The sequence below is a fragment of the Apus apus genome, chromosome 1 (genome assembly GCF_020740795.1).
Source record: "Apus apus isolate bApuApu2 chromosome 1, bApuApu2.pri.cur, whole genome shotgun sequence".
NCBI classification, from domain to species: domain Eukaryota; kingdom Metazoa; phylum Chordata; class Aves; order Apodiformes; family Apodidae; genus Apus; species Apus apus.
Genome location: NC_067282.1, coordinates 153,775,257 through 153,794,231, shown reverse-complemented (window position 1 = coordinate 153,794,231; position 18,975 = coordinate 153,775,257). Strand labels below are relative to the sequence as shown.

Sequence of the window (18,975 nt, the reverse complement as noted above, 5' to 3'; positions counted from 1 at the left end):
GTCTGATTGGCGGGAGCCGAGGGAAGAGAGCCAATCAGCGAAGAGCTTCTTCTCCGCCTGCTCCCCGCGGGGCGTGGCGGGAGCGGTAGTTCTTGTCCCGCCGCTGCGGCGGAGCGGCCGCGGTGCCTCCGGCCGCGGTGCCTCTGCCCGCGGTGCCTCCCGGGGCCTCCGCCCGCGGTGCCTCCGCCCGCGGTGCCTCCGCCCGCGGTGCCTCCCGGCCTCGGTGCCTCCCGGCCTCGGTGCCTCCCGGCCTCGGTGCCTCCCGGCCTCGGTGCCTCCCGGTCTCGGTGCCTCCGGCCTCGGTGCCTCCTCCTCCTCCTCGGAGAAGCCGGGCCCCGCTCCCCGGGCACGGCGCGGGGGAGCGCTGGCGGTCCCATCCCACCCGTGCGTGTAGTTCTGGACAGCTGTCTGTCCCAGGCGCTGATCGTAAACAATAAATACAAAAAAAAAAACCCACCACAGACACAACCCAACCCAAACCTGAACACATCTTCAGCCCCGCGGTGCCCGGTAACCATCAGCACGTGGGCGCCAACGTCGCACCCCTGAGGAGCCGTGAGCCCCTCGGAGATGCGGGGCTGGAGGTGTGCGCCTCAAGCGCAACGCGGCTTCCCGGAGCGCCTGGTAAGCGGGCAGGGGCTTGGGTCGGGGCGGGAGGAATGCCCTCAGGGCGCTGGTGCCTAACCCCACGCTAGCAAGCCCCCTGCCCCTGTCCCGTTCGGCGGCCACAGGCAGCGTGTCACCGGGCCGGGGGAGCCGTCGGTGGCCGCTGGGACGTGCTGCCAGGCCGGCGGGGGGCAGAGCTCTGAGAACTCGCTGCCTCACTCCCACCCTGCCCGGCTGCGCCCAAGAACCGCACGGTGAACAGCCCGCACGAGTCGAGGCTGCTGCTCCTCGCACCCTCAGCGGACCCGTTTCTGACGTTGCATGCATAAACAGATGCTTTATTTAGCAAAAAAAAAAAAAAAAAAGAGCATTACCTACGCAGAACAGGCCTTTAAGCGCTTACTTTGCTACGCAATTGGTTTTAAAATTTTTACGCGTTTTATAGCACAGCTTCTTAATGGTACAAAGGATTCTCTCCTCGCAGAGGAACAGTGGCGGGGAGCTCGCAAAGCCTCCTGACTGCAACTCGATCAGCAGATTTCCCTAGTGTCAGACGTCCTCCAGGTTCAGGTTTTCCAAACAAACCTCCAGCACTGTTAAGAAACAGAAAACAGCTTTTAAAGTACTTTAATAATGCAGCTGATAATTAAATAAATTATAAAGCCTGTTATTCCCTTGCAAATGCTGCTGACAGTGCACTGCATGACAGACAACAAATGTATTTCCAGAAAATACACAAAATCAAAAGTTCATTAAATCCTTCCACTGCAATAGTCGTTCACGTAACACATTATGCGCTGTTGCTCGTGTGCATCCTGCTTCCTTCCGAGTGGAATGAGCAGCACTGCTCCCTCAGGTCACAGGCAGGCTGGCTCAAGGCTTCCTGAGAGCTTGAGCAAAAACAAGTTCTGTCTTGACACAGAACAGATTTAGAGGCAGTCACAATCCCATGGCTGTTCATTTGTCATTGTGGTTCTAAATATTGTGGTTCTTTTCAACAATAGTAGTATTTAAATAATTTCATTTTAATCAGATTAACATTGATTAATAAATACTTATCTTTAATAATAAAAAACTTGGTTCTGTAACATTGTTTGTCAATGACACTAAGCTGGGTGGTGCAATCTGTATGTTAGAGGGATGGGTTGCCACCCAGAGGGACCTGGACAAGCTGGAGAAGTGGGCCCAGGTTCAACAAGGCTGAGTCCGGGGTCCTGCACCTGGGCCAGGGCAACCAGAGATATGAATACAGGCTGGGGGAAGACATGCTAGAGAGCAGTCCTGGAGGTACTAGTGGATCAAAAGCTGGACATGAGCCACCAATGTGCAATTGCAGCCCAGAGGGCCAACCGCATCCTGGGCTGCATCGGGACAAGTGTGGCCAGCAGATCAAGAGAGGTGCTTCTGCCCCTCTACTCTGCTCTGGTGAGACCCCACCTGGAGTGCTGCATCCAGCTCTGGAGCCCCCAACACAGGAAGGACTGTTGGAGCGTGTCCAGAGGAGGGCAACAAAAATGATGAGAGGGCTGGAGCACCTCTCTTACGAAGACAGACTGAGGAAGTTGGGGTTGTTCAGCCTGAAGAAGACTCCTGGGATACATTATAGGAACCTTCCAATACCTGAAAGGAGCCTGTAAGAAGGCTGGGGAAGACCTGTTTAGAAGAGCATGTAATGATAGGACAAGCGATATTAGTTTGAAACTAGAAAAGGGTAGATTTAGGTTGGACATTAGGAAAAAGTTATTTAATATGAGGGTGGTGGGTCTTTGGAACAGGTTGCCTAGAGAGGTGGTGGAGGCCCCATCCCTGGAGACATTCAAGGTTAGGCTTGATGGGGCTCTGAGCAATCTGATCTAGTTGGAGGTGTCCCTGCTTATTGTAGGGGGCTTGGACTAGATGACCTTTATAGGTCCCTTCCAACCCCATACAATCCATGATTCAATTATCTTTGTAAAGCCAGCCCCTTTCTTCAGGGATATAACAATCCTAACAATGTCAAGAAATGAAATTCTAAAACTTAGATTAGACTTCACTTTTCCTGTCTCCTTCCCTACTGCTGCTCTGGTCCTGGTCTCTGTTTTGATGCCCTGTGAAATACAAAATTCAGAAAGATCTTTATGAAAAGGCTACTGCCAGGTAAAAGCACAGAAGGAGTCCAGGATGCAATGGGAGGGATTATTCTTGTAGGACAAAAGCCAGGCTGCTTTCTCAGAGCTGGACACAGGTACTCAACTGCTTACTGTGCAGCTGGAGAAGCTTTTTGTACTTGATCACCAGCTCTGTCCTTCATCACCACACCTTCCTTTAGGAGCGTTAGCACACGGGTTCTTTGTGCTTGTCTACTGGGACTGTCCTCTCACCTGTGCTCTGGGCTGAAGAGCTCATGCTCCAGGTCTCCAGGCTTCACAAATTCATCCGCTGCTCCTCCAGAGCCTCTTTTTTCAGTTTTCTACTCTCTGTCATTTCCAAGAGCTCATGAGAATCCTGGCAGCTCATGGGCCTAGTTTCGCTTCCAGCACCAAGTGGCAGCCATTCTGGGTACAGGGCCACCTTCCAAATTATTGCAGTGAGAAGTGGAACATGGCTTTAGGAATGTTTTCCCTCTCACCTCCTATAGTGACACTGTATGAATATTTAAAAAAACCCACAAAGCACTACAAGGGTTAATGTTTTTGTCATCAGCACTGGAGAAGGCAGCCATTTTGAGGAAAAAATGTTTATAGACTTGTAGCCCTTGGTCATATGTTCACAATACTGTCCTTGAAAAAGGAAGGTATAGCAGCTCAGAAAACCAACAAGCAAACAGAATAAATCCTAATAAAAAGCCCAAACCAACATGTTCTGCTTAACTTTTGGCAGACCAAGTTTACAAAGGTAACTGTGAAATGAAAACAGAAAAATAAAGCTAAATGGTCACCACCATGATGATGATGACAGCACAGGATTTCCCTGCACCAGGTAGTCAGTAACCCAACTGTTCTTACTTGCAGACATCCCTGGCTGTGGCTGTCCCATGTTGGGCCCTTGATTCATGGGAGCCTGTGGCATGCCTGGAGCATTTGGGATCATGTTTTGTTTCTGCAGCCTGGTTCTTCGTTTCTCCTCCAACTCCTTCTGAATCTTATAGATCTTCTCCGCCAGCAGGTGATAGTACTCGTCCTGTTGGGGAGGAATTCAAACCATGAAAGATGATGACACACGCATTAAGTAAAGACAACAGGTCACAATGATCCAAGCTTGCCAAACAGTCTCACACATTTCAGCTTGGATGAGAGTAGCTCTCCCTTTGCAGGGGTTGCCACTCAGGAAGGCAAAAAGGGGCACTGTTCAGGGCACTGCTGGCAACCATCAGGCTAACACAGGATATTGCTCTTCTCATGTCTCATGTCTGTCACTTCTTTATGAAAATCACAGTGAAGAGCTCCATCTGCCTTCAGGGAACACTGAGAAGTCTTGAGCACATCACACCCCAATGGGCACCACCCTGACTCCGGGCACACCCAGGCAGAAGCATGCAGCTGGTTGGCGCCCAGACCCCATCCAGCAGCCCCTGAACACACGTTTCCTCAGCCTGGAACTCTCATCTGTGCCTTCATTCCTCTTCCTCCACAACCACTACGGGATCAAGGCAGAGATACACACGACTGGACAACAGAAGATGTCATATCTCACCCTGCTGTTTGCTGACTCATACATATCCCCTTCCACTTTCCGAGCATACACCACCAGATTCTCCATACGCCGATCCTTCAGTGCTGCAGGGTCAGGAGCAGGAAATATAGCTTGGACTCTGTGGGTGGCAAAAAACACACACGTGATTAGTTTGTCTCCAGACCAGGATATCAGCACTATCCCCAGTGATCTGAACACAAAGCAACAAGCCAGTTTTCCAGGAGATGCTGCCCCTGTGTAGACGGCTTGAGCACAGAGTGGGGCACTCCCAGTACAACAGCCCCAGTCCAGCAGACGCAGCTCCATCTTTTGGGCTTCTGCTTTTCCTTCTCATGGGCACTGACAAAACTCACTCCTGGGCCCCTAGTTTTGGAAGCCAGGCTTCCTCCTGCCCCCCCCCCCCCCCCCCCCCCCCCCCCCCCCGCCCCAACACCTCAGAGTGTGCTGTTTTGATATTAGCTACTCACAACTTATGAACAAGGTGGTTTCGGAGATGCTGAGGAACGTCTCCGTGCCACTGCTTCTGGCCGCCCTCTGACAGGTCGGAGCCTCCTGACCCCAGGAGTAACTTGAAGGTCATAGCGACTTAGGCTGCTGCAGTTCCCCGAAGGAAGCACCGGCTCCGCAACACGCACCGGAATGGCGTCGGTGCAAAGCCGCTGTCGGGGGCGGGGGTGTCCCGGCAGGCAGGGAGGGATCGGGGATGGTCGGGGATGGGGTGCGGCCGCTGGGAACACGTCACAGCCGGCTCTGAGGCAGGAGGGCGAAGCCGTCGCTGCTTCCTAGTTCTCAAGGGCTGCGGGGCGTAGAGAAAACCCTTGTCAGAGCATCCTTCATGTTGCGCTGGCGTTCTTACGTCCTTACAGCAACCTGTTAGTAAATCACGCCGTGCAGCTGACAGCCTGTGGGGTGAACAAATAACCTGACGCCAGACCCAACGAGCATCCCAGCTAAGGTCTGCCAGCATATGTCAACACAGCGCTGCATACAAATAATAATAAAAATGTAAAAGTAACACAAAAAATTGTGTCTGGATTTAGAAAAACCAACGACTATGCCCGGTTCTAAGGCTGTCCTGAGAAGAGGAGAAAAGAGTAAACTGTCTGGGAGGTAAACCTCTCAGTTTTAAGTATTTACCTCATCTCATTTCCCAGAAATATCTGGCTGTTGAGTGTTGAGCTGTGCTGCCCGTTTCCTCTGCAAGCATGGGAAGATACAGGGCACCACCATGCCCTGCCAGGTCACCTTCCCCAGCAGAAGGGGTGGCCTGGAGGACCAGTAAGTCCATCTAGTAACTGAGGCATTAAAACATCCATATGGCCTGACATATTATATGCAATTTACTAAGATGGACACCCCATTACATGTGCTTTCCCAAGCTGCTAAGAGCCCTCTCTCTATCTGTGAAGATGTTGGGGAATTGGGCCCAAGTGACAGAAAAAAGGTTTGAAATACTTCAGTATAAGCTCAGACTGAGAAAAGAGTAAGCAAACAGAGAACCTGAGGTCTTTATTTTTAAACTCATTATTTTGAAATTCGACCTTCTGGTGGCTCTAACCCACCCAGTGACTGCAATTACAAGCCATAGCAGCATGGGGGCTGTTAGACTCAAGTCACACCTCCAGCTGTCAACCCATGGGACTGGTGAGATAACCCTCTGCTCACAGGGTGGATGTAGAGACTGGATTTTGGAATTCCCCTTCAAAACAGACACAAGAGAACGAGGTACCATAGGTACCTGCTTTGAGTCACTGGGGAGCCATGTATATTCACTCCCTCTCCCCCATTACAAGGCAGTTGAAGTTGCAAGGTGGCTTCTAAAGACTCAAGGTGATCTCAAGTGTGTCGTTGGCTCATCCTGTCTTGCAGGTTGCAGAATACCAGCTGGGCTGGACAGTGTGTGGTGTGGGTTACAGTGGCAAGGCTAAGCAGGAACAGAGACTTGTCTTGCCCATGGGTTTGCATCTCTCAGTGTAGACCACAGACTGGAAGCTGTTTGGGATACCAACTTAAAAAGCAAGTCCTGATCTTTGGCTGGACAGAGATGTAATCTCCACTGCAGCTGTGATCAAAGTGAATTAAATTATTTGCTTCAGCACAGCACTGATCTAGCACCACAGTGGGTAGCTAGTCCCTCTCCTATGACCTGTTGTCAGCTCCCCTTTCCTCCAGAGGAAGCTTTCAGATCTTCTTCTTACAATGGAAAAGAAAATGTGCTGCTCCACAAACCAAACAGGCTGCATGAGTTGCATAGGGATGGGCACACTCACATCCCAACCTGTGCCCCTGAAATACCCTTTCAGGCAAGACACAGCACATGGTCTATAGTCCAGGAGAGGAACAGCATGGGTTACAATAGGTGGACTGAAAAAAACCCAAACATGTCCAAAATACCTGCCCCAAGGGTCTTTTTTAGAGAAACTTGAAGTTACTGACCCGCTACCAGAATAGCAGAACACATTTGCACAGGAAGAACATGGGATTCACTGACCGCTCCTCTTGCTCTGGCTGCAATCTCAAGAAAGCAAAGGAAAAGCAAACACCTGAAGGACCTTCAGCTTAGGGAGTTGGGGTTGCTACAAGTAGAAATGGGGCTCAGGCTTCCAGTGCTGTGTTTGCAGTTCCCACTCTTGCCTCACAGCCCCTATCCCTGTGTCTACTATCTGCAGCAGTAGTGCAGGAGCCTGGGCCCTGGCTTACCAGACGTCATTTCCCAGACTGAGCATAACGTCCAAGTCCTGCCTTCCAGTCCCTTGAAGATCCTTTCTATAACAGCCAGGGATTCCCTTTCATCTGAGGCCCTGCTTCACCAGCCCCACAGTCTCCTAGTGCTGCGACTCTTCTTCCGCAAGGTATGCAGCTGTACCTGCATTCTCTCCCCATTTTAGAAAGGCTACAGCAATGGTGTGGGATAACAAAGACAATGAAAAGCAAAAGTGAAGAAGGAAACAAGCCTAAATGAAGGACTCCCTCCTCTTCTGGGCAGCAGAAGCTGTGCTCTTTCAGTCAGAGGAGTGGGGTTGGCTAAAAGCATTCTTCTTGGAATGCCATTCACACTGCCTTCCTATTCCTACTATTGCCTTGGGGGGCAGGGGGAGAAGCAAAACACTCACTGATAGAGCTCGTGGTTGCATCCCACATAGTTCTGTGGCATACGCCAAGATATGCCAGAGCCTGCCCCCACCCAGCACACCTGGGGAAAACAACAGTCTGAGCCATGCCAACTTCACCAGGAGCTATGAAGTGCTTCAAAGATGGCTATGGGAGAGGGTGCCAATAGTAATTACTCCACCCTCCCTAAGCCCACCACATGCCCTACAGCAGGAGCTTAGACTGGAGCCATGGCTGATTGCCCATCACCTACTCACAGCACTGGTTATAGAACAGGTTTCCCTTTCAAACATCCACTGTGTGCAAGATTCCTGCTGGAAAGTTGCAACTGAGACCCTTTTCTAAGGCAATGCAACTAAAGCAACTCAAGCAAATCATCAAGCCCTCATTTTTCTAAACAAAGTGCCAGAAGTAAGTTGGGCAGGCAGATGCCAATGCACACAACATGCCTGTCAAGGCTGATGGAGCAGCTCAGTGGCTTTTCAATTGTGATGCAACCACTGCACGTGGAGCCCACTGTGCTCTCACACTTTCAGGAGCTGGGCTAGGCTCTGTCTCAGGCTAGGATCTATAGCAGGTGACCTGTTTTGATGAGCCAAGGGAGGAAATGGCTCCTTGTGAAAACTGACAGTTACCCAAGGGTTGTGTTGTACAAAGGGCAGCCTATAAGACGGTTTGTAAAAACAAACATTCTCCAGCCAGGGCAACATATGACTGTTCTTCAAATAAAAGCTCATTTTAAGGGTAGGAGGTCTCTTCACAAACTTAGGCAGAACCAGTCATTAGGAGCAGATGCTTCTGGCTACTGCTGTCTTTCAGTAAAGGATCTGCTCCAGGTTCTCCAGAGTCCTGGACTTTGGTTGGAACTGAGAGGAGCACAATCAAGGACATGGTGTGTGTAAATATACCATTTTGGAAACAAGAGGCGAGTTTTGCAGACAAACTAAGCGTGCATCAAACACTGGAGGAAACACTGGAAAAGGAAGCAGAAGCTGAAATGGCTGTCACTGACACAGCTCGTCATGGTGCTGCCACTGCTTGTAAGAGGCCACAAGCTCTGCATTATGTGAGTAACTCGGGCACTGTCAGGCTTTGTCTGGACTTGTCTGGGCCTGCCAGGAGCTGTGCTGTAGCTTGTTTTGCTGTTGTAACAATTGTCTAATGACCAGGTGACTGTTACCAACATTGTTTTGGTGTTTTACAATTATCTGATGTGACACTTAATGCATAGATATTATTGCAACTAATAGATAGCAGGTACCAGGGAGAAGCCCATGCAACTGCTGGGCCTAGAGCACAGCTCCTGGAGAGCAGTTAACAGAGGCAGGGGTTTGCACAGTGGGGTGCACAGAGGGGGTCAGGGTCCCTGTGCTCAGCAAGGGGGTTGATGTGCCATGTGGCATGGTCTCCTGCAGTCATTGGAACAGCTCTCCCTGTATTGTCAGAGCCTCCACCCAGGCTGAGGTCTCCTGCAGGAGGATACAGCTTTGCAAATCTTTGTGCTATAGGGAATATTTTAAGCTTTTTGCTTTGGCTGAGGCTAGGGCAGAACAGGATCTTTTTGGACACCCTCCAGTTTCAAGAGCCTGAACCCCCCATCTGTAGCAAAGGCAGAGCCTGTGCTCATCAGGTTGGGAATCAGAGACTCACTTGATGACGAAGGCTGGAAGCTTGTGACTTGTGGCTCCGTGTCTCCTGCTCCACCTGCACATGTACAGGAAAAGAAGAATCAGTTCAGTGCCTTCACAGCAGATGTGAGGGTGGGAGCTGTGTCCAGTGAAATGTCTGAATCTCTGGGGCCTGAGCCATGCAGCAGCATCATGCAGAAGTGGTGGGTGCTGGTAGTGAGAGACTTCCTGCTGCAGGGGATGGAGGTCACCATCTACCAACCTGCCTAAGGAGATGTGCTGCTTGCTGGGTTCTCAGATCTGGGATGTTATGGAGAGGCTGCCAGGGCTTGTCCAGCCACTGTTAACCTCCCTGCTGCTCTTCCACATGGGCATCAAGGATATTGCCAGAGGAGTCCCAAAGCATATCAAGTGTGACTGTGTGGCTCTGGATGCCATGGGCACAATAATAGGGGCTAAGTAGTCTTGTATTGGTGAGGAAGAACTTCAAGGGGAACAGATGCAGCCTGCCCGTCAAAAACTCGTTGTCAACAGGGATTCAACTTTTCTGACCATGGAACCATCTTCAAGGATCAGTGACTGTCATGAAGAGAAGGGATCCATATGACCAAGGGGGCAAAACCATCTTTGCTAAGTGGACAATGGCTGCCCAGCCAAGAGAACTTTAAGCCAGGGACAACAGGTGAGGGACAGGACAACTGACAATCAAATGTGGAAGTGATGGGCTAGCTTGGCAAGCAAACCATGCAGCATGATGTGGGCAGGAGAGATCTTGATACATGGCAGGTGGGGGCCCAGCCCACATATATGCATGAAAACAAGGACATGCTGGGAGGACAGCTTCCTGGGAAAAGCTCTTATAACTTTACTAGGAAATCAGCACATCTGTGTGACTCTCTGAAGTTCCCTGCTTTCAGAAATCCCCCCTCCCTGAGACCAGTGGGAGCAAGGAAACACTCTCTGTGAAGCAGAATCCGGTTAGAGAACATTTAAACAAACTAGACATGCTCAAGTTCATGGGACTTCATGGTTGCACACCCAAGTGCTGAGGGAGCTGCCTGATGTCATTACAAGGCCACTCTCTGTTATAAGGTTGAAGTGACAGGGGGAGGGGAAGTTCCTGAGGAGTAGAAGAATGAACTCCTGTCTGGAAGGAAGGGAGTCTCAGGAACTACGGGACAGTCAGCCTTACCTCACTCCCTGAGAAAGTGACAGAGCAAGCCTTCCCAGAGACCATTTCCAAACACATTAAAGCCAAGAAAGTGAACGGGAGTAGTCATGATGGGTTTATAAAGGGGAAATCATACTTAAGCAACCTTATAGCCTTCTATGATTCTATGACTCTCTTGGTCATTGGGAGGAGAGCAGTGAATGTTGTTTAAATCGAACTTACTGTAGGCTTTTGACACTATCTCTGAGAACTCATGGGCTAGATAAATAGATACCAAGATGGCCTGGAGGGTTGGGATCAGTGGCACAAAGTCCTGTGGAGACAAGTCACTAGTGACATAGTCCAGGGTTGGTACTGGGGCCAGTACTGTTTAACATCATCTTTTGATAGTGACGCAGAAGATGGGGCAGAGTACATCTTCAGGAATTTTATGGATGTTACAAAACTGGGAGGAGTGGCAGATACACCAAAGCGTGGTGCTGCCATCCAGAAGGACCTCAACAGGCTGAAGGAATGGGCTGCCAGGAACTTTGTGAAGTTCAACTAAGGGAAATTCTTGCATCTGGGAGGAACAACCCCACGCACCAGCACATACTGGAAGGCAGCCTGGCAAAAAAGGACCTGAGGGTCCTAGTGACAAGTTGAACAATATGGCAACAATGTGCCCTTGTGGCATAGAGACACATCTGGAATGTTACATCCAGGTCTGGGCTCTCCAGTACAGGAGTGATATGGACATAACAGAGTGAGTTTAGCAAAGGGTCAAGAAGATGATGAGGGGACTGAAGCATCTTGTCATGAATGGAGGGTCTGGGAGAGCTGGTACTGTTCGGCATGGAGGGAAGCCTCAGGGGGATCTTGTCCACAGAGAGGCTGTGGCACCTCCATCCTGGAGATACTCATCTGGACACAGCAGCATGCAACCTGCTTTAGGTGACTCTGCTTTGAGCAGAGAGCTGGACTAGACAGTCCCCAGAGGTGTCTGCCCACCTCAGCCATTCTGTAGTAACAAGTGGCTCTTCTTAGAACAGAGCACCTACAATACCAGAATTTTAAAACCAAACCAAACACAGCACAGACACATCCAGTCATGAGACAACACTGCAGGCCTAGGGCTATTAGCAATTCACAGGTAGCCAAGTCATCAGAGTAAGCAGGAGCTGTGTAAAACCAGTTTTCGGGGTAAGAAAGAACAAGTGTGCAACATATCTAAAACACTCCATAAATGGTAAACTTGTACATAACATGGAACAATGAACTGGGGAAGAGCAAATGTATTTTTTACAAGACCCCAAGACTGAGGGAGAAACCATGGTTATACTCCTCCATGTGACTGCAAGTCCTCCCCCCCTGCTACTTCAGTCATTGACCCTGCAACTCAAAGGGGTGCTGGAAGGGATACACATTAGAAAATTTACATCACTGAGCTGCCTATTATTTTACTAGATGCATTTGCATCATTTTGACTGGACAATAGATCTTTGATTGCCCTGCTAAAGAGTTGGGTGTGAGGTTGTTGCTGGTCAAAGCGAAACAACCTACTCTTAGATGCACACAGCAGTGATACAGATGACATCCTAATTTTGTTGCTATCCTACCACATCCCCAGTCAGCCACAGCATTTTCCCAACTGGTGAGTTCTGGTTCTCCAGTAGAAGCAGGAGAAAAAAGTGGCAGATAGATGTAAGGGAAAGAAACCCCATACAAATTCAAGACCCTCAATCATCCATACCGGTCCAAAAAACGCACAACATTTCAACTTGGCTCAACAGCATCTACAAAGAGGGACAGCAGCGGTGCGGTCACATAAAAGGCCTCATGGCATCTTTTCAGCAAGTCACTATGTTGACATTCAAAGTTGGAAGATCTGTAGCTCTTTAAACCAAAGCTGCTCTGCAAGATCTCTATGCTTCCCCACTTCAGCACAGACCAAATGCTCCCATGTGGGTCAAGACAAACTCAAAATTCAAAACAGGCATTTTGTTAATGTGGCAAACAGCCTTCATTCATGCCCCCACATCAGGATGCTTGAAAAGCATGCAAGTCAGAAAGCTGGGTACATTTTACACCTCGCTAGCCAGGACGCGGTTAGAAGGAATTTATGCTCCAGCCTGAACGTAAAACTAAGCTTTGCTTGGGTGGGGGAAGAGGAAAGCTTGCCATGACTGGGGCAAGAGAATGCAGCTGTGGACCATCCCAGTCTGCTGCCTGAGAATTCAACACACCTCTTGTCCTCTGCTCTCCTTTAGAGCAGGCCCAGAGCAGTTCCTCCCAGAGCAGACCAGGTACTTTTAGGCTTGGTGCAGAGCTAGTCTGTGCAACATGGGGTTGATTAGTTCGAGGATTATCTAGGGGGGAATACCTCCCTGGGACTTTCCAGCATCTTGCTGGTGTTGGAAATACACCTTTTTCAGATGAGATTTGTTGTCCTACTTGTATTTATACCCAAATGTCAAGCATTTCACTCCCAATTTAACAGCCTTGAATATCTGCCCACACTTTTGTTTGGCACTTGACTGAGGCTCCCATTCTATTTGTCCAGGTTCCACTTGTCATCATCTTCCAACCAGCAGTTTCCTGAGGATGGCTTGTTGCTGTCAGTCTTTTCCTGGGATTTGTGGACATGCTGATGCTCACAACACAGCTGGCATTATGCATTTGTGCTCTGGTCACATCCAGGTCTTCCAGGTCTGTAATGCCCTGGCACAAGTTATTCCCTCGACAGCCAGCTAACACACAGAATAAGGCTGTATTTTGGGAAGCCCTCAAGAGGCCAACCACACACATGGTGCCCAGCCAGCATGCAACACACATGTTCTTACACGATGACATTAGGTCCACATGCACGCAGCTACAGGCAGCACACAACTGGGTTTTCTACACACGCACTCTGCTGTTGAAGCATTTCTGTTCAGGAAATCCCCAAAATATGTATAATATATGGTAACTGACCATACATGCCCTACATCTGGCAGATCATCAGATGCAACACGAGGTGACAGGGCACCCACACGCCATCTCAGCAGTCTCTACGGGACATCCACACAAGCTGACCTCACACTCACTCTGGTGCCGAATGGTGTACAATGTATTTCCAAGTGAAATAGGATCTTTTAATATCACATATCCAAACAATAGTTCTCATTTCAAAATGCAAAATAGGTCCTTTGAAGATCAGCTGCTCTCAGGCCAGGTGAACAGGGTGGGATACAGCTGACTGGCACAACTGCTGAGGTTAGACCTCGGTTCTTTGGTAAGATACATGCTGGGAACAAATGCGAATGCAGAGCTGTACCAAAAGTGTCCATTTAGGAGACTAATGATTACTCCATGTCCCTTATTAGAGATTTGCATTTTAAAAGTCATATACATTAAATAACTCTCCAATGTCTAAAAAGCAAACATTTGAATTAAGGATCATATATTCTGCTACCCCCACCATCTTAAGGTCAAGCAACACGTGTGGTAGAGAAGGGAAACATTAAAAACAGGCTGTCTGTCTCACACAGTTTATTTAACAATAGGTAATAAGAAATCAATTTTTAACAGTCTATACAGTGATTGAAAGTTCATATTTATAAGTAATCAACTTTAATTGCATGATTTACAACATTTGAGGGTTTTTTGCTTTCTATTTTCAAGTTTTACAGAAAGTGGAAGAGGGTGGGAAAGGGGCATGGGAGAGAGAAAGCAAGCATAAAGAAGAAACCCCAGGGACTTTTTCTCAGGTTAAAAACATCCCACTGGAATTGTTTCTTACCCTCTTTTTTATTTTTTTTTCCTTTGTTAGATGTAAAAATAACAAAAAAAATTCTTTCAAGAAAACAGAAACCACAATATATATACTACATCCATTTGGCAGCTGCCCCTGTGTATTTGCAAAAATGTTGTCTTCTCTCTACATGTACAAATTATTTTAATACTTGAAGTTTTTAAGCTCAGACTCTTGTATAGAAAATTCTTGGAGGACAAAAGTAGACTTCAGGAGGGAACCGAGTTATTTAATATTTTTACACATTTTTCAAAGAATTGACGTATTTCCAACCAAAGAGGAAAAGATTGGTATTTATTTTTATATATATATATATTTATATATGTAATGTATTTTTAAAGCAACATTAACCCCTTTTGTCCTCCGGTTTTAGGGAAAGGTTCTCCTGTGGTTTTGGTTTTTGTTGGTTGTTGTTTTGTTGTGGTGTTTTGTTTTTTTTTTGCAGTGACTTGAAGAAAAACCAGAATAGGGAAAATGTTTACCATCTGCCTCAGTAAATAATAACTATCAATATTACATATTTTCATTAATTTAAAAAAAAAATAAAACCTATTGGAGGCATGAGTAGGGCATCCTTCGGTGAACAGCCAAAAGACCACCCTCTTCCCCTGACCTCCCCAACGCACACGAGGAAAAAAAAACAAAACAAAACAAGAAAAAGGACTGGTTATGATTCCAGCCATAACAAAAATATATTCTTTGTATTCTACTGTCCCTCAGGTTCGTTGTTGGTTTGTTTTTAAAACCACAAACTACTGCTGCAGAGTTCAGATGTGTTCCAGGGAAAAATGTTGTTTTAGCTAAGAAAGATTCAAAAAAATTTGTCTTCAGTACAAAAAGTCTTGAGAAAATAAGTTTTTTTCTTTTCTTTTCTATTTTTTTTTTTTTTGCTCCCAAAATGCTACAACGTGTCTAGTGTATGTCTAGTGTACTCTGTGAAAGGTTTGAATTCAAGTCTGAGTTCTCGGAGCTGAGCCCCAGTTCCGTGGCGCTTGTACCATGGAGGCCTGCCATGCCGGGATTGCTAGCGAGCTGGGAAAGCATTGCACTCTGGTCCGGGCTGGCAAAGTGCCCTTGATCCATGGGGTTTGCCTGGGCAGCTACCAGTCCTGGATGTGGGGAGCTGGTCTGTGGGGAGACGTGGTGCGGAGAAGGCTGAGGTTGCATCCGGGGAGATGGGCTGGAATGGGGGGGCTGGGACTGGGGCCGCGGTGAGGGTACAGGCTGCGGAGAACGCACTTGATTGGTGAGCGATGAAGGGAGCTGCTGCCCCTGTAGGTGCGGGGACTGGGCCTGATTGGGGAGCATGTGCTGCTGGGGGCTCATAGGATTGGGCTGAGCTGGGGACCCCATCTGCTGCTGAAGGAGCCTCTGCTGGAAAGCTTGCTGCAAACTGGCTCCTGGCTCTGCACTCATCGCCTGTGGAAGCTGGCTTATTTGTCCCATGTTTCCTTGCTGCATCTGCTGCATGTGATGCTGCATTCGCTGCTGCTGCTGCTGTTGCTGCTGCTGCTGTTGGGGATACCCAACGCCCTGGGGCTGCTGAAACTGGTTGTGGTTGGCCATTCCTGGCCCCAGTGCTGGTCCTGCTCCCTGCTGCTGCTGTTGCTGCTGGTGGCGCTGCTGCTCCATCATTTGGTGCCGCCTTATCAGGAGGTCACGGAACTGGGGAGCCATCCCCGAGTGATTCATATTCATCTGCTGCGCCTGAGGATTCATCCCAGCCATGGCCTGCTGCGGCTGCTGCTGCGGCTGCTGCTGGGGCATGCTGGGCCTCTGCACTCCCGCTTGCATGGGGTTCATGTTCTGCATGGCTGGGTTGGGGTGCACTGCCCCTTGCTGCCCTTGCATGGCCGGCTGCGGCTGGAGCCCCGGTTGACCCTGGGGCATGCCAGGCTGACCTGCCATTCCCTGGGGATTCTGGGACCCTGCATACTTGGCCGCCCGCTGCTTGATGAAAGCAGCCAGCAGCTGAGGATTGGAGTGAAGGATGTTAAGCACCTGCTGCTGCTGCATGGGTGAGCTGGGAGACCTGAGAGTCCGCAGTAGGTTTTGTAAGGCAGCCTGGGGCAGAGGTGGTTGTTTGGGCTGAGCAGCGCCAGGTACCTGACCCATCCCTGGCTGAGGTGCCATATTCATTGGCTGACCTGGCTGGGCTACTGACATCATGGATGGCCTCTGCATTCCAGGCTGCAGCTGAGTTTGGGGTAAGCCCCCCTGCACCCACGGTGGCTGCTGCTGCATTCCTGCTGGCCCCATTCCTTGATCTATATGACCACCAGGACCTCTGCCTATCTGTGGAGGGTTCATTCCCATAGGTGGCATTTGGGGCATCTGGTGCTGAATTGGTCTTTGGAAGATCTGAACCTGTGCCATCTGACGCTGGGTCTCCGCTGCCCGCTGGATCTGCATGGCCATTTCCACTGCTGCTGGAGGAGGACCCTGAACTGGAGGTTGAGGTGGCTGGGGCGGAGTTGGAGGCGTCACCTGGCCACCTGCCTTGCCCTGTGACACAGCGCTCGGGGGCTGAGTTCTTGGCATGGTGTAGGGTGGCATACTGTTGGGAGGTGCAGGTTGAGGCTGCGAGGCAGGCTGGGGCGGAGGCTGGGGTTGTGGCGTTTGCGGTGTCGGGGGCTGCTGACCCGTTGGAGTTGTGGGGGTGGCTGGTGTGGGCGAGGGCAATCCTTGCTGCTGGCCCACCACACCGGTCCGCTGCATACTCGCCATTCTCCTCCGGAGCATCTGCGCCTGTTGCAGGCGGTGCTGAAGTTGCTGTTGACGGAGCTTGTGTTTAATGTTGAGGCAGAAGGGCACTGGGCACTTGTTCTCCTGGCAGTGCTTTGCATGGTAGCAGCAGAGAGCAATGAGTTGCTTGCAGATGGGGCACCCTCCGTTGGTTTTGCGTTTGCAGCCTTTGGTGTGCTGGACAACCCGTTTCATCTTCTGACAGGACGGCAGTGAGCAGTTGGCGTTACGACACTGGCAGGCATGGACCAGAGACTGGATGCAGCGCTGAATGCTCAGGCGGCGGGAATCACCAGGGCTCTGGGTGGTCGCAGTCTGCTGGTTGTTGCTTTCATCATCTAGACCAAGGCCTAATTTTTCCATCTTGTGGTCATGGTTTTTAGTGTTATAGCAGGTGATGCACAGGTCATAATCCTGCAAAGGCAATGAAGGAAAAGTTATCAGTGTTCCTGAAACCCCATACAATAAACAAATGATGTCATGCTACCTCAACACATTATTCCCAGTATCTTTCAGACAAATTGTTGCTCTAGGGAAAAAATGAAGTCTTTCACACCAAGTTGAGGTACTGGAGAAGGAATAAATCCAAATACCAGCCAGGGAAAGTATGTGGGCACAAGGGTGTCTGAAATCTACACAAATATATATAGCTTGAAAAACAGGTTTGCTGTGAGCTAGTAAGTCACACGATTCAGCTGGGACAGAAAAATCCCTTTCTTTCCTGACAGGAAAAGAGAAGAAAAAGGCAAGAAACAAAGAGCTGCCCATCTGCTAATGTTTCAAAAGTAGGCAAGAGAGGTAAGAATTTTCAAAAAGAAAGGAGAACAAAAGCTACATATTTTCACTTAAACAGCACAGCTTACTGGGCAGAAGAACAGAACAGCATTTACAATCTGTGAAAGCAACAGCACAATATTTTGGTCTCAATAGTTGATACTTCAGAAGAAGATCCAAGTCCTCAGAATTTAGTAATCCATAAGGAATATATAACTTATTTTTTGGTATACACCAGGAAACCAGAGCACCATATTTTAATGAGAGCTTTTCAGAACTGAATTCAAGGTAGTAATTTCCTTCCAGCAGGCTAAGAAAGTTACAAGCCAGATTCAGGCTTAGTCCCCTGTGGAGGGCACCATGTTGACCCAAACCACTGGGCTTGATCTTCAAACACACTGCTATTGCTAACACTTCTGAAGACAAGAATTATGTCAGCAGCATTCTACAGAGAGAATAGGGTAGCAGAGGAGTCACCCAAGTATAGCAGGCTGACTCGTAGCACAGCACAACCTCTATGCCAGTAAACCAACAGAGAACCCTGTTCACAGAAATACCTTAGCACAACACTTGTGTCTCTGGAATAAGAAAAGATGCACTGAGCCTACCATTAAAGCCCAAGCAAACGCTACAGTTCCTAACTGCTTAAGCAGCAGCACCTTGAATAAACTACAAGAAATGTGATTCTGATACTTCAGTTCTTCACAGCTTTAAAGCAGATGATAAAAATCACACCAAGTAGTGGATTAGTAGAACTGCCAGTTATGGAAAACATTCCCTCTCTTTTCTTTCTGAACTGCCTGAAGGTGAGCTGTACAGACCTTTTTCCATCAGTTAATATTGATAAATTAGTGGAGGTAAAAAGCACTCTGAGCACACAGATAGGGGGACACAAGCAGGGAACACTTCACCAAGCATACCTCACAAACAGTGCAGTGCCATCTGGTCTCCACATGATGCTTGCACTCATTGCAGGTGTAAACAAAGCGGTCTTGGCTCTGGGTATGCAGTTCCACCAGCATGCACATGGTTGACCACTGAGCCCTTCGTAGTGAAGAGAACTCCAGGTGCTTGTCTCTAGCAAGGGTTAAGAAAGCATCACGCCCGTCCATCAGGTCACATGGAATGAGTGGGTCAGGTTCAACAATGGGAGGCAGGGAGTTGGCTGCAGGACCAGCAATGAGACGGATGACAAAGAAGACCTGAAAAGGAAGAAGACTTAATATGCCAGCACGTACCAAAATATTTTGGTCAAACTTAATTACACAGAGTTTACAACTCCATGATCAACTAACACGTGAGATGTGGTATGCTTGTAAGGACTAGGAAATTTCAAACCTCTGGGTGCCCTGTAAGATTACCTTCTTCTAAAGCATTAGGTAAGAAGCACTGGACTGAACAATAAAACTGTTGTGACAATCTAGGCTGTCAGAAGTTCTGTACAAGCACAGTTGTATTTATCCCAACAGCCCTCACAGAAAAGAACACCTAGACTT

The 18,975-nt window shown here is 48.8% G+C and overlaps 2 protein-coding genes across 4 annotated transcripts in view; both read right to left on the bottom strand.

The window, feature by feature from the left end:
• Window positions 1-923: 923 nt before the first annotated feature.
• On the bottom strand, window positions 924-4,997 carry LOC127382688 (histone acetyltransferase p300-like). Its single transcript, XM_051614625.1, has 4 exons — window positions 4,746-4,997; window positions 4,279-4,396; window positions 3,591-3,765; window positions 924-1,199 (listed from the first exon to the last, which is right to left on the bottom strand). The coding sequence occupies exons 1-4, from the start codon at window positions 4,856-4,858 to the stop codon at window positions 1,156-1,158; spliced, it is 450 nt and encodes a 149-aa protein (XP_051470585.1). The 5' UTR covers window positions 4,859-4,997; the 3' UTR covers window positions 924-1,155.
• Window positions 4,998-13,681: 8,684 nt separating this feature from the next.
• The window catches only part of EP300 (E1A binding protein p300), a 63,550-nt gene continuing 58,256 nt past the window's right edge, over window positions 13,682-18,975 (bottom strand). For all 3 annotated transcript variants that reach the window (XM_051614597.1, XM_051614604.1, XM_051614614.1), the window contains 2 exons: window positions 18,400-18,681; window positions 13,682-17,119 (listed from right to left, as the gene is read on the bottom strand). In XM_051614597.1, the coding sequence (XP_051470557.1) occupies window positions 14,873-17,119; window positions 18,400-18,681 (2,529 nt within the window). In that variant the 3' untranslated portion in view covers window positions 13,682-14,872. The remainder of the gene's footprint in view (window positions 17,120-18,399; window positions 18,682-18,975) is intronic.

Coding starts and splice junctions, on each gene's coding strand:
- LOC127382688 (XM_051614625.1), bottom strand. CDS start 4,858: ATGACCTTCAAGTTACTCCTGGGGTCAGGAGGCTCCGACCTGTCAGAG. Junction 4,397..4,745: donor AACCACCTTGTTCATAAGTT/GTGAGTAGCTAA, acceptor TGCCACCCACAG/AGTCCAAGCTATATTTCCTG. Junction 3,766..4,278: donor ATGAGTCAGCAAACAGCAGG/GTGAGATATGAC, acceptor CCTCCCCAACAG/GACGAGTACTATCACCTGCT.